Source organism: Triturus cristatus, chromosome 11 (assembly GCF_964204655.1).
Source record: "Triturus cristatus chromosome 11, aTriCri1.1, whole genome shotgun sequence".
NCBI classification, from domain to species: Eukaryota; Metazoa; Chordata; class Amphibia; order Caudata; family Salamandridae; genus Triturus; species Triturus cristatus.
Genome location: NC_140594.1, coordinates 426516532 through 426536088, shown reverse-complemented (window position 1 = coordinate 426536088; position 19557 = coordinate 426516532). Strand labels below are relative to the sequence as shown.

The 19557-nt window shown below is 46.4% G+C and overlaps 1 protein-coding gene across 1 annotated transcript in view; it reads right to left on the bottom strand.

Annotated features, from left to right (window-relative positions):
- The window catches only part of LOC146784372 (pyroglutamylated RF-amide peptide receptor-like), a 1315107-nt gene that overhangs the window by 57260 nt on the left and 1238290 nt on the right, over positions 1-19557 (bottom strand). The window contains exon 5 of the mRNA XM_085634463.1: positions 10129-10226. Within this exon, the coding sequence (XP_085490589.1) occupies positions 10129-10226 (98 nt within the window). The remainder of the gene's footprint in view (positions 1-10128; positions 10227-19557) is intronic.

Sequence of the window (19557 nt, the reverse complement as noted above, 5' to 3'; positions counted from 1 at the left end):
CAATAACTCCAGTGCTACTAATTGGAGTTTTTTAGTTTTAGTCTTCTCATATTTATTAAAGTCAGATCTATTTTTCAAACTTGGTGTGAAATCCTTCTGTGTAGTGTTTTGCCTGTTTTTCTGTTTGAAGTTTTCCACAAATACTTTGCACACTGCCTCTAAAGTTGCAGTTGTCCCTGTGCCAAGCTACCAGAGGGTGGGCACAGGTTAATTTAGGGTCTGCCTGCCTCTTACCCTGACTAGGATTGTGATTGCTGCTTGACCAGGGCTTACACCCCAGTCAGCCAACATCCCACTTTATAACATACACTCTCTAAGAGCAAAGATTGTTATTAGTGGGTGGCTGATGTCAGGGCTTTTACCAAAAAGGGATTGGGGGAGGGGCTTGCCATCAAAGTGTAATGAGACAAAGATATTTACTGTCACCATATATTGATTTTATCAAAGATGTTTACATAACTCAACATCAGACTATGGTGGAGAAAATATTGTGATGCAAACATTTTTGGGACATAATATTGAGTTCCAAATAACATGAATGTCAATGTAAGTGTATATATATGCAAGTATAGTTTTACTATTCTTAACCCGACAAATATGCACTTAGATGGTACATGTATATCTTCAATATCTACTTTTGATGATACATGTATATCTTCAAGGGACCTCGTTGTGGGGTAAAGAATAGGAAGTCTGCACTTGTCTGTAACAACTTTTGTTCACAATATTTATACCACAGTATGTAAGCAATATGTTTGCTGCATGATATTTCTGTCCTCAATTTTCTGACATACAAATCAAAACACATTGCAAGTTAAGATGATATGCGCTTCAATTAGATGTTTAACATGCTCCATCAGTGAAATAAGGGATCTTTATCTGGATAATAAAAATAGGTAGAAATGAAGGACGAATATGTTGACTCATCTAAAGCAATAAGAACATAGGTAATGGGAACATTTTAATTTACAAATGGTAATTGAAGGTGTTTTGACAAGAAAATAATATTTCTGAAAAACAAATTAGCACTACAAACTCAAAGATATAAAAGCAGTAAATACTAAGCTTTGTGTATTTATTCAGGACAAAAAATCCCCAGAGATGATAAAATATTTCATAAAATGGTTAAGTTAGGCCATGGAATTGAAAAGCCAGTTCTTGGGGGCATGGACTGGGTCACATGGAGGCAGTGGCGTAAAAACGGAGCTCCCGTGCCTGAGGTCTTTCTGAGGCTGTTTCTCCTTCTCCGTCCTGGGCTCCAATGGCAGTGGTAGGCTGCCTGAGCCCGGGGGCGGAGTATAGTGAAGGCTCTGAATAAGGGTTGTTGGACAAGAGGAGTACACACTGGTCTCAGCGGTGCTCTTGGCAAACAAGATGAAGCCGGCATCAGCCACAGGCAAGGAGCAGCGGTGGTTTCATGTGCTGCAAGGCTGTGTGCGCGACCTCGACCAGAGTGGGATACTCAGAGGGATGCCTGTCCATTCAGGTGGTTCTCCTGGGAACAAACTTGAGGGGATCCTCACATACAGCTGCTGTTGTTGGTGCATTGGAGCCCAGTCTTGTTGGAAGAAGGTGATGGGTGGCAGGTGGTGAATGAGCCTGGCCAGAGGGGTAGCACAGTGGCTGATAGGGGTGCTTGTGCCCAGGGGTCTGAGGCAGTGGAAGAGAAGGGTGACACTGACCCCAGAGAAGCCTGTAGTGCCTGCCGGAGGCAGACCAGAGAAAACTGAGCCCAGACACACATGGATGGACCTGCTTAAGGGTGTGTTAAGAGCAGCAACAGCCAGTGCCACTGCTAAAAGCAGAGGAGGCAGCGGAGGCTGTCAAATCGTTCGCCCAGCCCCTGCCAGTGCTGATGGATCAAGTGGTGGAATCCCACATGGCAACTATCCTTGTGACCATCAAGGACGCAAAAGAGTTGCTGGAAAGGAAAATCAAAACGGTGGTCCAAGATGTGAACCTACTGAGGGAAGACCGTAGGAAACTGGTGGATAGGGTGGCAGACACAGAATTGACCTTGGCCCAAACTATCTTGAAGGTGCTGGAACATGAAACCCGCCAAACACAATGGAAAAAGGAATGACGATTATCCAATTATCATACAGAGAGAATCTTGATTTCATTAAAGACAACGGAGGCTAACATTATGCAATGTACTTTTATTGCTGCCCCCAACTGCAGCCCTTTAAAGAACACTTTACATCATGAATGCATTACATCATGAATAACAAAGTTCCAAACAATAGTATATAGCGCCATAGCAACAAGTCAACATCCCCTTTTATTCGCTGCTTCTGGACAGTTAAGTGTACTCTTCCTTACTCTCCTACTCAATGTCATTTATAGAAACTTTTAGATTCATATCCTTGTTTTTATTAAACTCCAAGGTAGGTAAACCTTAAACTAATTTGTAATTTCTTTATAGTTTTTTTAATAGTTTTTTCATATTTGTGATTCCTCTATAACAGGTAAGTTATTGCCTAATCTTAGTTTAATCAACACCCCTCCAATTTATGGTTGGGTTATTCCCTTTAATTGCCTACCAAATACTAGAAATATGACAGTTTACCATGCTCCGGTCATGCTATCTGTCATGCCTTGAAGAGAGTTACGGTGCAAGCTACAGATGGCCTGAGCTGATCCGCGAAGGAGACTGCCAAACCTCAGATGCGCTGTTCTGACCCACTAGACTGACTCCGCATTTAGAACCTCTGCCGCCGGGCCTCACGATTCGCTCTGGGAATATCTTTCCCTTGACGTGCAGAAAGAGGCGACAGCCCTTCCTCGTCCTTAAACAAATCACCGACTCTCCTCGGACCAAGACGCACACATCGGAGATTACGCTGCGTTCGTGCCCACTCCCCTTCACTTTTCCCATCAAATTAAGATGGAAAGGGTAAAAATTACCAAACGACGAGGAGAGAAATGCCAAATGCTCGCGCTGTGTCTCCATAGCAACACACAGCGCGAGCAGCCAACGGCCTCCCACGTTTTTCAAAGACTAAGACCTCCTTATTACTTGCTAAAACACTATTCCTATTAACAATTTATCCTATATAAAAAAAGGGGGAAAGAATGGAAAATGGCAATGGCAATGGCAATGGTTCACATGAGGAAGATGACAATACCTTCCCTAATGAAACCAGTATAATGAATTACCTAGAGAAACATCTTAAGTCCTCTTTAAAAGAGGCTGCTGACTCTATCATGAACAAAAGAAAAAGGGATTTTGTAACTGAAGAGGACTCAGTGTTCCTCTCTGAAGATGAACACTCACCTAAAAAAGGAGAAAAGGCTTAATAAAAACGAAACACCTTGAACCCCATGGTAGCCAATGCGCTACAAAGGACCAAGCCTTCTCGCTAGGTAGCCTAAGTGCTACAAAAGACCGTACTTTACCAAAAAGTAGCCTACGTGCTACAAAAGGTAAATTTACTCTCAGACCATGTGCCCAAAGCGACACAACTAGAAAGAGCAGCCTTATTGGCACAACAAATAGAAGTGTCCCCCGCGACAGAAGAAGACATAGTGACCCTTCTGGCACAAATGACCTCAGTCTGCATACTGATAACTTTGATTTCCCCTCTACTAGTAGTTTTGATGGGGGCGAAGACGAGTACATTTTTGATCCCCTTGAGACCTTAGACATTGACCTCCTTGATGACGATTTAGTCAAGTCATCTAAGAGCAATACAACCTACTGAGGGAAAGGTTTATGATGCGGAAGGACATTTGTGCCAGAATAATGTCAGGGTGGTGGTCCTACTTGAACAGGCAGAAGGCCCACCAATGGAACTGCTTCTTTCGGGTTGGCTGGCTGCGGAGATCTTGGAGGGTAAGACTTAAAAATGGTTCATGGTGGAATGAGCTCATGGGGATCTGGTAATCCTCCAATCCCCAGGGCTTCGCTGAGAGCAGTGGTGGCAGGATTGCTGAATTTTAGCGACCTGAACGCAATATTACAAAGGGCGAGGGTACATGGACTCTGGCAGGTGGGTGGTTTTTCACATTTACCCAAACTATCTCACGCTGGTGCAGCAGCAGCGGCAAAAGTTAATGGCTTCCACGAGGCGTTTGAGGAGTCTAGATATCAAACATGCTCTGTTTTTTCCAGCCAGGCTCAGCATTTGGGTGGACGGTGAAATGCACTTCTTCTCCACACCAGCGGAGACATTGGAGTGGCTGGAGCGGTGGGAGTACCTGGCCCCCAAGGAAGCATGAGGAACATGGCAGCCTCAGAGTGGCAGGAGCAAAAGTGGTGCTGCAGGCCTCGGAGTATGGCGTCCCTAGGACTGTCCAGGGACCAGGCGGAATCCTAGCATGTGAAGGTCGTGGAGACATTCCATTGTCAGAGAGGCTGTAACACTGACTCCAGGAGGGATGTTCTTTGGGGCAAAGTGGAGGACCTGGTGAGGAACCTTTGGACTTAGGGATTGGAGATGGAGGTCTTCCCCGCTGGTGGTGACACCAATGACTTAGGATAAAATTGTTTGAGGCCCTGGGGTCTCCATGAGGTCTGCTGGGATATAAGCAAGGAGTACTCCTTTCACTGACCCTCAGTGCTGGGGGGCCGAGCACTGAACAGTTGGAGCCAGGACAGATTCAGTTCATTCCTCATGAACCCTGCCTCATCTGCACTGTGTCTAGGACATTGGGCTGTGATGGGGGTGAATGTATGTTTTGTATTGATGGGGTGAAAAACATACTCTTAATTGTGGGAGTGGCCAGTTCTAAGACCACAGCCTGGTAAGGTAGGGTGGGTGGGGAGTTGGGATTTGTTTCAACAGATTGATTTACTTTACTTTCAGGAGGTACATACAGAATCTGAGTTTAACCAGTTTGAAATAGGGCCGCAAGAGGAAGCCACAAAGTATGTATCAATGAGTAAGGGTGTGCAAACTTTCACATTGTTGATTTGGAATGTGAATGGTCTGAGGTACAGAATTAAGCGAGGGCTAGTGGCGGAGGCACTCGTGCACTTTTTGATAGAAGTGGTATTTCTGCAGGAGACGTACATGAGGGGAAATCATGCTCCAGATTTAGGGTGGGGGAAATATAAAATGGTGGGCCATGCAGGTTTTTCTACAGGCTCTAGAAGGGTGGCTATAATCCTTACTGCTACAGGTGATGAAAGTGTGGATAGATGCTGTAGGTCAATATGTAGTGGTCCTTGGGAATTGGGATGGGGAAACCCAGGCATTTATCAATGTGTACATCCCCCCTGGGCTGTGCGCCCTCTTGGGGGTGACTTTATTATGATCATGTACCCCCACCTGGACCGTACATACAGGTTCAACAAGCAAATGTGGCGAGGTTGGAGGGATTCGTTTGGGCACTACGTCTGGGGGATGTTTGGATTGCACTGCACGATCAAACCATGGGTTATTCATATTATTATGAAGTCCACAATATGCACTCCTGAATACATTTTTTGCACCAGAATGCTCCTTCATAGATTTAGGAGCAGACTATGAGGTCTGAGGAATTTCTGATCATGCTCTACTGGAGATTGAACTGGCCACGCCGCATTTGAGGGGGGCAGGTGAGTGGCACATTACGGTATGGCGTCTTACTGATCCATTAGAGCTGTGATGGGTCACAGAATTGTATTTTGTGGAAAAGGGGCATTCAGTGGGCAGCACCAACACCCTGTGGGAGGCCTACAAGGCAACGATATGGGATGAGATAATTTCGGGGGAGGTAAGTGATAAAAGACAGAGGGAGTGGGACTACCAGGAAGCAGAAGGGTCCTCTGGGGTCTGGAGGAGATGTGTGTCCATATCCCAAACCCAGAACTCACCCGGAGGCTGGTTAGGAAAGAGAGGACTATCAGTCCTTGGCGACCAATGTGCAGGTGACCAATGTGCAGGTGTGCAGGGCCAAATAAGAGAGGGTATATGAAGTGGGAGATAAGGCAGGCAAGTTACTAGCGTGGCTGGCAGCTAGGGATGCAGAAAGATCCCACATTAGTGAGATCACGGGCCCGCAGAAGAGATGGTTACAGGTAGCGAAGCCATTGCGGAAGTCATGGCAGAATACCTGCAGGGTTTCTATGCGGAGGGACAACCTGCTCATGTGTCTGATCTTCGGACTTTGTCAGGGACTGCCCTTGCAGGATGTTGGAGTGCCAGAGGATGCTTGAGCTCAAGGATGACTTAACGGAGGGTGAGATACGGACCGTGCTTTCACAGTTGTAGGCTGGGAAGGCCCTGGGTCCCAATGGGCTTCCAGTGGAGCTTATGAGTCAGCTGTCTGCAAAAATTGCTGACCGCTCCATAAAATGTATATAGTGGCCCACAAGATGGGGGAGCTTCCTCAGGAGTTGAGGATTATGACGGTGATACCTATTCTTAAGCCGAGGAAGCCACCGGATAGGTGGGAATCCTTTTGACCTATCTCCCTCCTTAATAGAGATACTAAAATCCTGGCCAAGGCTTTTGCCAACAGTTTGTGGGGGGTTATTATGGACTTGGTTCATCCAGAACAGAATGGGTTCATCCACCATGCTCAAACTTCAGAGGCTCCAGAATAATATTGCGGCCACACGAGGTAGGGGCGTCACTAGCGGAGGTCTCCCTTGACACCCATAAGGCTTTCGATTCAATGGAGTGGCTCTTTCTATTTGCAGTTCCGGAGAAGATGGACTTTGGGCCAAAGTTTTGGGCCTGGATCTCTTTACTCTATAAAAATCAAAGGGCAAGGCTCAAGGTAAATGGGTCATCTCCCTGGACGTCCAAGGTTTAGAGGGGCATGAGGCAGGGTTGTCCTCTTTTGTCAATGCAATTAGCATTGATGATGGAACCACTTGCTGAGTGGGTGTGCATTGATCCCTGGATTGAAGGTTGGAGGTGGGACCCCCATGGGAGGAGCATATCTCATCGAATTTAGATGCCATTCTGTTATACTTAGCCGACCTGGACCAGAATCTGGGCAGAGTGGGTGAAATATTTGCATTTATGGTAAGTACTCTGGCCTTCAAATTCATTGGGATAAGTCCTTGATCTTTCTCGTGGGTACCTGGGGAGCACCGCTGCATCACCCCATGCCGCTCAGGGTTGAATGTGGGCATTTAAAATTTTTGGGATTGTGGATTTTCAGGAGGAGGCCTACCATTACGAAGACAATATGGCACTGCAGCTCTAAAATTGGAGACAGATGTTAAACACGGTGAGGTGACTCCACTTTCCATGATGGGTAGAGCAGCGCTGTTTAAGATGGTGGCCCTGCTGCATTTTACGTATACACTCCTGACCAGCCCATATGGCATCCTGAAGCCATTATTCAAAGCGGTTGATGCCTTGCCGAGGAAGTTGCTGTGGCAAGATGACACCCGGAGGATAGTGCTGTCCCCTCTCTAGAGCTTGGTGTATGAGGGGAGCTTAGAACTCCTGAGTTTACGGTGCCACTACGAAGCTGCCCAGATAAGCGTTGTTAATGGATGGGCATATGCACAGCTAGATGGCCTGGCTTATCAGCTGGACAGGGCAGTGCTTGGGGAGATAGTGTCGGTGGAGGGAGTGGTCCTCTCCCCATCCTTGACTCCTGAGCAACAGAGGGACTGCCGCCAAGTCCTGGAGCAGTTCTCCTCAGTGTTTTCCCTTATCCCTGGGATTACCCACCTGTGTACCCATGATGTGGACACAGGAGACAGCCTGCATGTATTATACGGTGGGAGAGTGTCTAAGGGTGTTTTCCCGGTGACGAAAATGGTGATTGCATTCTGGCTTAAATTGAATAGAGAGATGAACTGGCACAAGAGGCTAACAACTAAGGCCTCTCTTTAGTTGGGCATGCGGCTGGGCACGGTGCACGGTCTTTCATGTTTACAATAGGGGAATGACATAGGGATTCATACCCTTGCAGAGATGTGGAATGCAATTGGGGAGGTTTAGTTTGATTATCCAAGGGTTGAATATGATATGCGAGCTTCCCAAGTGTTTAAATACCTTTAGTTGTGACCTGCACTGAGGACGGTGGTGCCACTGCAGTGGAAGTCCTGAAGACCTCTTTGTTGGTATATAGATTGCTGGATGGCCCCATTGATCACCAAGGAGATATCCCTTACATACCAGAATATGTCGAGGAACATGCAGAGGGACTTAGAACTCCTAAGGGCCAGGTGGCAAGGGGTTGTAGGTGAGATAGGGCTGACGATTGGGGCGGGGCTGAGTTGCACTTCACAAGGCTTTTCGCGATTAAGGCCAGTTACCACCTAATACAGCTTAAGATTTGACATTGCCTTCTGCATAGAACGGGAAAGATTCCTGATGAAAGGTTCCTGCGGGGTTGTGGACAGAGGGGCACTTTTATCCATACATTGTGGAAATATTAGCATCTTCTCGCTTTTTTGGGAAGGGGTGATGCACAGACTAGAGAGCGCCATGGGCATACGTGAAGAACCAAGGGCACAGTTAGTGTTGTTAGGGATCTGGAGTAAGACTGATGCATCCTCGTCAGCGGCTGCTATTCAACCTGGGCTTTACTCTGGCCATGAGGGAACCGGTGTGTACTTGGGGGTCCAAGGTGGTACCGGAGGTGAGGGATTGGGAACAGGAGATGGATCTGTGTATGTATATGAAGGAGAGATCTATAACCCCTTCCATGCTCATGACGGAACGGTTCCGTCATGAGCCACGGTTGAGCTGTGCTCATGACGGAACCGTTCCGTCATGGTCCCGCCCGCGCTCGAACCCTTCAGCACCGCGGCGGAATTCGCCCAGCGCTGAAGGGGTTAAAGAGAGAGGCTGTCCCAAAAAATCTGACAAAATCTGGCAAGGATGAGTGGGGGAAATCTAGTGTAGCACAGGCAGGCCACAGGGGACTGGTGTAGTGGGAGAGCCGAACTCATAGCCTTACAAAGATGGTGCTCGGAATACACGGGTCATGGTGAGCTACGTGATGATTGGGGCGCCTTCCTGCATTGTTTGGGATAGGGGGGTGATAGTAGGATGGTGACCCCAGAGGGAGAGGGGTTGGGAAGGGGTTAATTGTTGGTTGTATCAGTTGTGAAGCTGTTTTACCAAGCAACTAAATGGCAGCAGACCCGGAAGCAGAGGACGGCCCGGGACCAGGGTTCAATTCCCGACGCGGCAGGGTCTTGGACCAGGGCCAGCGGACTCGATAATTCTCGCCTCGGTGCCTACTCGAGGGATCACACTCGGCAACTCTGGGCATTAGCTTGCCTCATCTCCACAACGGCCCCCCACATTCGCCGGGGATGCCTGGTTTCACCTTGGAGATACCCAGGAGGGACCATCTCACAGGGATAGCCAGGATGGGTTCCCCAGCGGTCTACAGCGCCGGGACACGTCCGAGTAGCTGTGCGCTGAATAAATTAAAATAACATAACATAACATAACATAATAGAAATGTCATGGTAGTGGTAAAAAAATACTAGAACGTTTTTAACAGCGATGCCTACATTATCATACCTATCAATTATTTACAAACACAACATTTTGTAATATATCAATTGCATTCCTATGTTTTTGGAATTATGTATTTGCCTGTCTCTCGATAGTGTTACATTAGCAGTTGATTCCAGTTGTTACAATTATTTTTTACAAGTCCGCAGAGATGGTATTGCCAGAAGGTGTGTAATGACCCTCCAAAAGGTAGGGCGTGGTGAGCTAAACTGTGCTAGTTAAGCTGAGCAGAAGAATGAATTGAACGGAAAGAGTAATTGACAGGCACATGGACCACAATGCTTTTGTATAATTGGGATGAATTTGCGAAATGAAAAAAATGGTGATGGTAACACTTCTTTTTCGCATCGTATCATTCTGTACCATTTCAATGTTTAATGAGTACTCAGCAAGTAACACATATTATTTATTAATATGTTCTTGAATGCACATAAAATGATAAAAACAGCTACCCCTACATTCTAGAAAAGTTTGAATTGTTGAAGAAACTTTGCCCATTAGGTAGGGTGATACTCTTATTTCCCTTCGAATAAATTCAGACAAGCAAGCAGAATTGTTCTTTCTCCTTCATGAATCTATGCAGCTCCCCTAACTATGCCAGCATTTTCAAAACGGTGTGTAAAGTAGGCAGCCACAGAACAAGAGAACATTGTGTACGCCGCATGCGGGGCACAGCATCATTCCCATAGGTAAGTGCACTCACTGTATTCAAAGAGAATATGAACAATGTGGAAAGGTGCCCAACACACCGTGAAGAACAGGACCACGATCACCATCATCATCACCGCCCGCTTCTTCTTCCTGCAAAGATCAAGAAAAAGGAATCAGGAAAGGTTCTCTTCTCTGGCAGTGCATTGGGTCGTCATGCCAGTTTATGCGTTCAGATGCATGTGTGTAGATCCCGTGTCTATCTACATCCAACATATTTTATCATCAAACATTCCCACCTGTGCTTAATATTTATGATGTACACTCCGCCATTGGTCAATGCCCCATCAACAATAATAATCACCACTTGGAACATGCTTGGGGGCGAAGTAGTCACTTGTGCCTGTTTATAATTTTATGCGAGTGGGGGGAGGGTGGGGAGAATAAATATATTTTAAAAAGTTAGCAAGAAATAAACATTTTAGAAAATGTTATTAAACACAAAGAAAAGAAAAATAAATAAGACACTTATTCCATGAATTTGAATGAAGGAAGCAAAAATCTAATTTGCATAAATGTTCTTAAAAATGAAAAAAGTTATTAAAAGTACTTATGCACATAAATATTGTATTTGTTACTTCAAATCCACTATATTCACCATCAGTAATAGGCATACCGACATCGGAGTTCAGCCCATTTACGGTTAGAACAACACTAAAAGGAAAGACAATGTTCTTACTGTTGCCCCATTTAGGTCAAAAGATGCAATTCTCTACCCCCATATAGTTAATTATAGAGTGCTGGGGACTGGCTCTCAGGAAAAACCTTGGACCCTGGACCTCTGAATCAGGTTGGATATGTATAATATCTCTTAATAATGGGAACATTTCCTTCTCTCTCTGGTGGGCTAGATAACTAGAACAAAATGCTTTCCTTCATAAAAATATTTGGGCAGATTTACAAGCCCCTTGCGCCTCATTTACGCCGCCGTTGCTTCGCTTTTGTGACGCAGCGGCGGCGCAAATCCTGCGCCATGGTGCGGGGTACTTACAACGTGACGCATCTGGGAGATGTGTCACATTGTAAAGCCCTGCGCCACATGTAGGCGTTCCTGGGCAGGGGTGGGCGTTCCGGCGCAGGAACGCCTCCTAAAAGTGGCTGAGTGAAATCTACAAGATTTCACTCAGTCACTTTTAGGCCCATGCTGCGTCAAAACCCTGCGCCTGCTTGAAGCAGGCGTAAGGATTGACGCAGCATTAACAAGATAGGGCCCCCCAGAGCATTGCTGGAGCTGCGTCACGCTTGCGACGCAACTCCAGCAATGCGCCACTTTTACGGCACAGATGCGTCACGCATCTGTGCCGTTTTTGCCCCATGGTGCGCCGCATTGTAAATGCGGCGCATCCATGGAAGAGGAGCTGTGGCGCACAATAACTGGCGCATCCCTGCTGATATGCAGGGATGCGCCAGTTATTGTAAATATGCCCCATTGTATTTTAAAGGTATATGCTTTCCTGTCCTTTTTATGTGACTAGTTCCGGTTTCTTCAATCTAAGACCACAAAAATACTGGGCACTTCATCTGTTTCCTCAATCTCCCCTTGAAGAGGAGTGGATTGTTTTATTACAGGTGTGCACTAGTGGAGAGACCATGTTACTATAGGACATTTAATCAATTCCAACCTTCCCTAATGGCTTATTTAAGTGTCCTCCCCATCTGTTTTTATTTCAATTTTCTAACACCACTTGATATCTGAGACACTTATGACTGAATGGCCTTCTAGACGTGCGCCTCCACAGGGGCAACATTTTCAAGCATCGTCAGGTTTTCGTGCTCTTTGGACACCTTCCCATATGGAATAATCCAACCTCACCTGAAATGTGTTAAGGTCTCCAGAGTTCTCACTGTTTCAATTACAAAGTAAAACTCACCCACCAGATATACCATCTCTCTAATCTTCGTTGGAGTGCCAAAATGAATTTAGTATTTTTGGCTCTGAATGTTTCAAATACCTGCAAATTATACAATACTTTCAATTTACTAGTTTAGAAGGATATTTTCGGTTTATCACTGTTTTATCTATGTTATATAAATGATCACCATTTAAAATGTAATAATATATTTTGTACTGTGCAGTTAATTGAAAATCATTGCAATATCAATAAAATTGAGCATTAAAAATAAAAATAAAATTGACAGTTGTAGGAAAATGCCTCTTTTTGCATAGTTAGCCCCCACTTTTTGCCTGATGCCTGATGTGATTTCAAACTGTAAGTGCACTGGGTCCCTCCTAACCTGATTCACAGTGCCAGATCTCTTTCCCCAAAATGACCACGATTGCCACAAATTCAGCCCCCCCCATAGGTCCCTGGTAAATGGTACCCCTGCTACCTAGGGCATGGGTACTAATGAGGGTCCTCTGGGACTGCATCACTGATTGTGCCACACCAGGGCCCCTCACCAAGGCTATGCATTTTGCCACTGCAGGCTGCGGGTCTGGGTGTAGGAAAATCTAAAGAGTCAACAAGGGACACAGCCCTGTTTGAAATGCCTCCCAGGCACTGCATAAGGTATAGGTAAGTCACCCCTACCGCTGGCATTTAGCCCTAAGGCAGGGTGCACTATATCCTATGCGTGGGCATAACTACGTGAGCAGATAAGCCCTTACAATGTCCAACCTATTCTGTGATGTTGTAAGTTAACAGACGAGGCCGGTGCAACTAAGAGTGATGGTGCGGGGGGAGTCAACAGACGACGGAATAGGGAAAATAAAATAAATAAAACTGTTACCTTGTGCTTGCCTCATCGCAAAGTCGGTGATGCAGCAAGTGCAAGGTAAGTGATTTTCTTTTCTTTAAACATTTTATTTTCCCTATCCTGTCATCTTTCAACTTCCCCCCGTGCCCTACCCGCCCCACCACGATACTGCTCTTACCTGCACCAGCCTTGTGTTGTCAGTGAACAGGGAAGCGATAAAGAGTACATGGGCTGTATACTCATCAAAACGAGTTTCCTAGCTCCATAAAGGCTTAATTGATTTCTATGATGTTTGGCACCACACATCTCATCTTAACGAATCCTCTCTGATGCCATTGGTGAATATATTAATACATTGACACAGGAGACCCTTTTAGAGGGTCCCCTGAAAACCTGACTAAACACTAGTGGGGTCTTTGGCCGGTTTTCTCAAGCCTGCCACCATCATACATGTTTCTGACCTTATGGAGTGAGAGCCAACGCTTTTAAAGGACAGAAACAATACCTGCTCTGGGAGGGGGTATTTCACACCTCCTCCAGTAAAGGATAGCCTTCACGGGTGGGAAACTTCAACGGCAATGCCGCATTTAAAATCCAAACCAGGAACCCTCCAGATAGTGGTGGAGGCAAGCCATTTTCCTGCTCCACTTTTGGCGAGAGGAAAGGTGAGAAAATGAGTTACCTGAGGAAGAGGATTCCCCCTCAGCCTGCACCACCCCTAGGGCTGGGCAGGCACAGTGAACTCCTCTCCTAAAATTCCACTGTCTTGAGATGGTGAGACAACTCCCAATCAGGGCTAGGGTAGTGGCTCTTCCACAGGACTTAGTCGCTATAGAGTGAAGACACCCTAAAGGTAAGTAGCCCATTGGCTACTACCTGTAAACCCTTGTAACACACCTAAATTTAGGATTTAGGTGGCTCCCTGAGACCTTGACTTCATATTCCACAGACCTAAAGAAGAAAAAAGGAAGGACACATGCTGGTGATCCAGGAACTGAGCTCTGCTGCAGTAGGAACCAGCGCCAAACCCTGCCAAAAATGAAAGAACTCAACAACCTTGGTCTGCCGTCCCTTCCTGAGTCCTATGTAGCCTCCAAGAACCCAAGAGCCCTGCCAGCCTTCGTCAATTGCCTGGGACTTCCCCTGTACAACGTCGGTATAAGACGGCCACTAGGTGAAGACCAGCAGAGACTGTCCACCAGCCTGAGGGAACTTTACAGTACCTGCGACCAATGGTGGAAACGTCCCCTCTCCTGTGAGTCTGTATCCGCTTTTTGGTGGCTTCGGCTGCCTGAAATCAGCAACTTGGGCGTGACCACCCCAACCGCTCTAAACTGCCTGAAGCACACTTGTAGTTGAACGCTGTGGGTGAAGAACCAATTCTGCATCCCAAGACCTCCAGCACCACCGATCCAGGTAACCCATAACTGCCTGCTGTGCTCGATTCCTTGGACTACCAAAACTCTAACTCCCCTGCATTAGAACTTCCCCTGAAAGTTGTACCCTAAAACTCAGTGGCGGAGTGTTCTTTCCATCTATCACGATGGTAAATGTGTAGGCAGTACGCTGCTGTCTAACCCTATGCTTTTCTTCCCTTTGACCACAATGGTCTCTGATTGATGGTAGTGACTGCCATTGCTTAAAACATATAAGCATTTGTGTTTGAACTGCATTTGGTTAAAAATCGACTTACAATCATTTATTAGATGTTAAACTAAGTTCTTAGTTTCTAAAAATATATACAAAGATGCAACTTTATTTTTCCTAATTGGCCTCAGATTTATTCTTGAGTGTCATTTATTTCCTCTGTGTGTGACAACAAATGCCTAGCACTACCCTCTGATAAGACTACACTGCTCGCACACACTATCAGAAAAAGAGCATTATAATTATCTAATTTTTCCTCTGCACACCTATAGGAGATCCACTGGACTCTCTGCACAGTGCACTTCATTTTAGTCCACTAAAGAAAGAAAGCATCCTAGTACAGTCAATCTCATTAATTTCATACTAAAAGTGAATAAGGACACTTGTACCTACAGGTATGATAATTGATTAATCAATTGGTTAAAAGGGTGGCCTGAATTCCTGAGTCTGAGCAGCCAGCTTACTCTTTGCTATTTTTTAAGGAATTTAGTTAGACAGTAAGCCAACTGCATGTATGCAGTGTTAAAACATTCTTTTACTGCAGAAGCACATGTTCGAATTCCCAGATGACAGAAGACTGGGAACAGTAACCATTTTTAGGTTGAGCCTAGCGGCAGCGTGCATGTGCTGCACGCTCTGCAAGCCCGCAGTAGTAGAGTATAGGAGAGAAGCCATGCCCACTCTCCGCCCCTATTTTTCAATGGCTTGAGTCATTGTCTTTCGTAAATGCTACCATCGGATTCGTTAATAAGCTTGTTAGTGGGTCCTTACTACGACCTTGTCTTCATTTGTAACCTCCCATGGCTACTGGCCCTTTTACTTTGGTTGTTACACGGGACCTGTTATTTAGTCTGTTAGCACTATCTACTTCCTTGAGTTTGCTTCAGCTGAAACCGCTTGTGTTTTTTTAAGCAGCACGGCCGCCCCCGTAGCACGGGCACCTGCTTTCAATCACTTTAACCTGGCATTATCGCATGTCTGTTTCAGCCCCCCCATGTAAAATGGATTTAGAAATGATTAACAAATTATGTCATGTCAATTCCAAGTAGCACATAATCCTGTGCTAATGGGCTGAAGCTGACAACAGCACATCTGTGTTACATGTCAACTGTACTAACACCACCACCAATACCACCACTACCACCACCAATACCATCACCAATACCACCACCACCAATACCACCACAAATACCACCACCATCACCACCAATTCCACCACCAATACTACCACCATCCCCATCAATACCACCACCACCACCAATACCACCAATACCCCCACCACCAATACCATCACCAATACCACCACCACCAATACCACTACCACCAATACAATACCACCAATAACACCATCGTCAATACCACTGCCACCAATACCACCACTAATATGACCACCACCACCAATACCAACACCAATAGCACCAAAGCCACCACCACCAATTGCATCACAAATACCACCAATACCACCACCACCACCAATACCACCACCAACACCACCACCACCAATACCAGCACCAATAATTCCACCAATACCACCACCACCAATACCACCAATACCATCACCACCACCACCAATTTCACCAATACCATCACAACCACCAATACCTTCCCCACCACCAATACCAACAGTACCACCACCACCAATACCACCACCACCAATACCACCACCACCGATAACACGACCAATACCACCAAAAACACCACCAAAGCACCACCACCAAAAACTCCACCACCAATACCATCACCAATGCCACCACCAATATCATCATCAATACCACCAATACCTTTATAAATACCACCAATACCACAACCACCAACACCACCACCAATACCACCACCAGCAATACCACCACCAATACCACCACTAATATGACGACCACCACCGATACCACCACCACTAATACCACCAATACCACCACCAATACCACCAACACCAATTACATCACAAATACCACTGATACCAGTACCGCCAATACCACCCCCACCTCCACCAATACCACCACCACCACCAATACCACCACCAACACCACCACCACCAATACCAGCACCAATAATTCCACCAATACCACCACCAGCAATTCCACCACCACCAATACACCCACAATCAATACCACCACCACCACCAATACCACCAACACCAATACCATCACCACCACCACCAATTTCACCAATACCACCACGACCACCAATACCTTCCCCACCGCCAATACCAACAGTACCACCACCACCAATACCACCACCACCACCAATACCACCACCACTGATAACACGACCAATACCACCAAAAACACCACCAAAGCACCACCACCAAAAACACCACCACCAATACCATCACCAATACCACCACCAATATCATCATCAATACCACCAATACCTTTATAAATACCAGCAATACCACAACCACCAACACCACCACCAATACCACCACCAGCAATACCACCACCAATACCACCACTAATATGACGACCACCACCGATACCACCACAACTAATACCACCAATACCACCACCAATACCACCAACACCAATTGCATCACAAATACCACTGATACCAGCACCACCAATACCACCCCCACCTCCACCAATACCACCACCACCACCAATACCAGCACCAATAATTCACTAATACAACCACCACCACCAATACCAGTACCACCGCCACCAATACCAATACCAGCACCAATAGCAATACCACCAAAACCTCCAATACTTTCACCAGCAATTCCATCTCCACCAATACACTCACCATAAATACCACCACCACCACCTATACCACCACCACCACCAATACCACCACCACCAATACCACCACCACCAATACCATCACCACCACCACCAATACCACCACCACCAATGCCACCAATACCACCACCAATACCACCACACATACCACCAATACCACCCAGACCACCACCACCAATACCACCACCACCAATACCACTACCAATACCACCATCACAACCAATACCACCACCAATACCACCACCACCAATACCACCATCACCATCAATACCACCACCATCACCACCAATACCACCACCACCAATACCACCATCACCACCAATACCACCACCACCAATACCACCAATACTACCACCACCAATACTAGTACAAATACCACCACCACCAATGCCACCTCTACCAATACCAACACCACCACCAACACAAATAGCACCACCATTAATACCACCACCACCAATACCACAACTACCAATACCATCACCAATACCAGCACCACCACCAATACCACCTCCAATACCAATACTGCCACCACCAATATCACTGATACCACCACCACCAATACTAATTCGACCACCAGTACCATCACCACCAATACCACCACCACCAATACAAGTTCTAATACCAATACCACCACCACCTCTACCAATACCACCACCACCACCAATACTACCACCACCAACACCACCACCACCAATACCACAGCTACCAATACCACCACCAATACCATCACCAACAATTCCACCACCAATACTATTACGACCACCAATACCACCACCACCAATACCACCACCACCAATGTCACCAATACCACCAATACCACCAATACCACCACCAATACCACCACACATACCACCACCACCAATACCACCCAGACCACCACCACCAATCCCACCACCACCAATACCACTACCAATACCACCATCACAACCAATACCACCACCAATACCACCACCACCAATACCACCATCACCATCAATACCACCACCATCACCACCAATACCACCACCACCAGTACCACCACCAATACCACCATCACCACCAATACCACCACCACCAATACCACCAATACTACCACCACCAATACCAGTACAAATACCACCACCACCAATGCCACCTCTACCAATACCAACACCACCACCAATACCAATAACACCACCATTAATACCACCACCACCAATACCACAACTACCAATACCATCACCAATACCAGCACCACCACCAATGCCACCACCAATACCACCTCCAATACCAATACCGCCACCACCAATACCACCAATATCACTGATACCACCACCACCAATACTAATTTGACCACCAGTACCATCACCACCAATACCACCACCACCAATACAAGTTCTAATACCAATACCACCACCACCTCTACCAATACCACCACCACCACCAATACTACCATCACCAACACCACCACCACCAATACCACAGCCACCAATACCACCACCAATACCATCACCACCAATTCCACCACCAATACTATTACGACCACCAATACCACCACCACCAATACCACTAATACCAATATCGTCACCACCAATACCACCACCACCAATACCACCACCACCAATACCACTAATACCAATACCGCCACCACCCACCACCAGTACCACCACCACCCACCACCAGTACCACCACCGCCAATACCACCACCAATAGCACCACCACCAGTGCCAATACTGCCACCAATACCATCACCACCAATGCCACCACCACCAATGCCACCACCAATACCAGCACCACCAATACCACCATCACCACCACTAATACTACCACCACCAATACCACCACCACCAATACCAATACCACTACCACCGCCAATACCGCCAATACCACCACCAATACCACCATCACCACCACTAATACTACCACCACCAATACCAATACCACCACCACCAATACCAATACCACCACCACCACCAATACTGCCACCCCAGTGCCTCTTGCTCACTAGTAGTAGCAGGGGCACTGTACGAGGCCGGAGCTGCAGCTGATACTTTCTCCCCCTCCATGCCTCCCATAAAGCACAGCCCGCCCTGCACCAGGAGGTGAAGCCAGGGCCCTACTACAGCTGGAGAGTTTTTTAATTGGCCAAAGATTGCAATGACATTACGCAATGCCACACTGCACACTCAAATCACAGAGAGGGCAGGTAATAGCCCCCTTGCTCTTCCTCCCGAACCGTGACAGTGTAATCACAGAGCGAAAGGTGTCAGAGGGCTTTTTTAGTGTTTATAGCTCGGATCACATGTAACTCTCACTTCCCACTTTGTGTCTGTGTAATTTACAACATTACCCATCTTCTTCACTGCACTATTTATGACTACTTT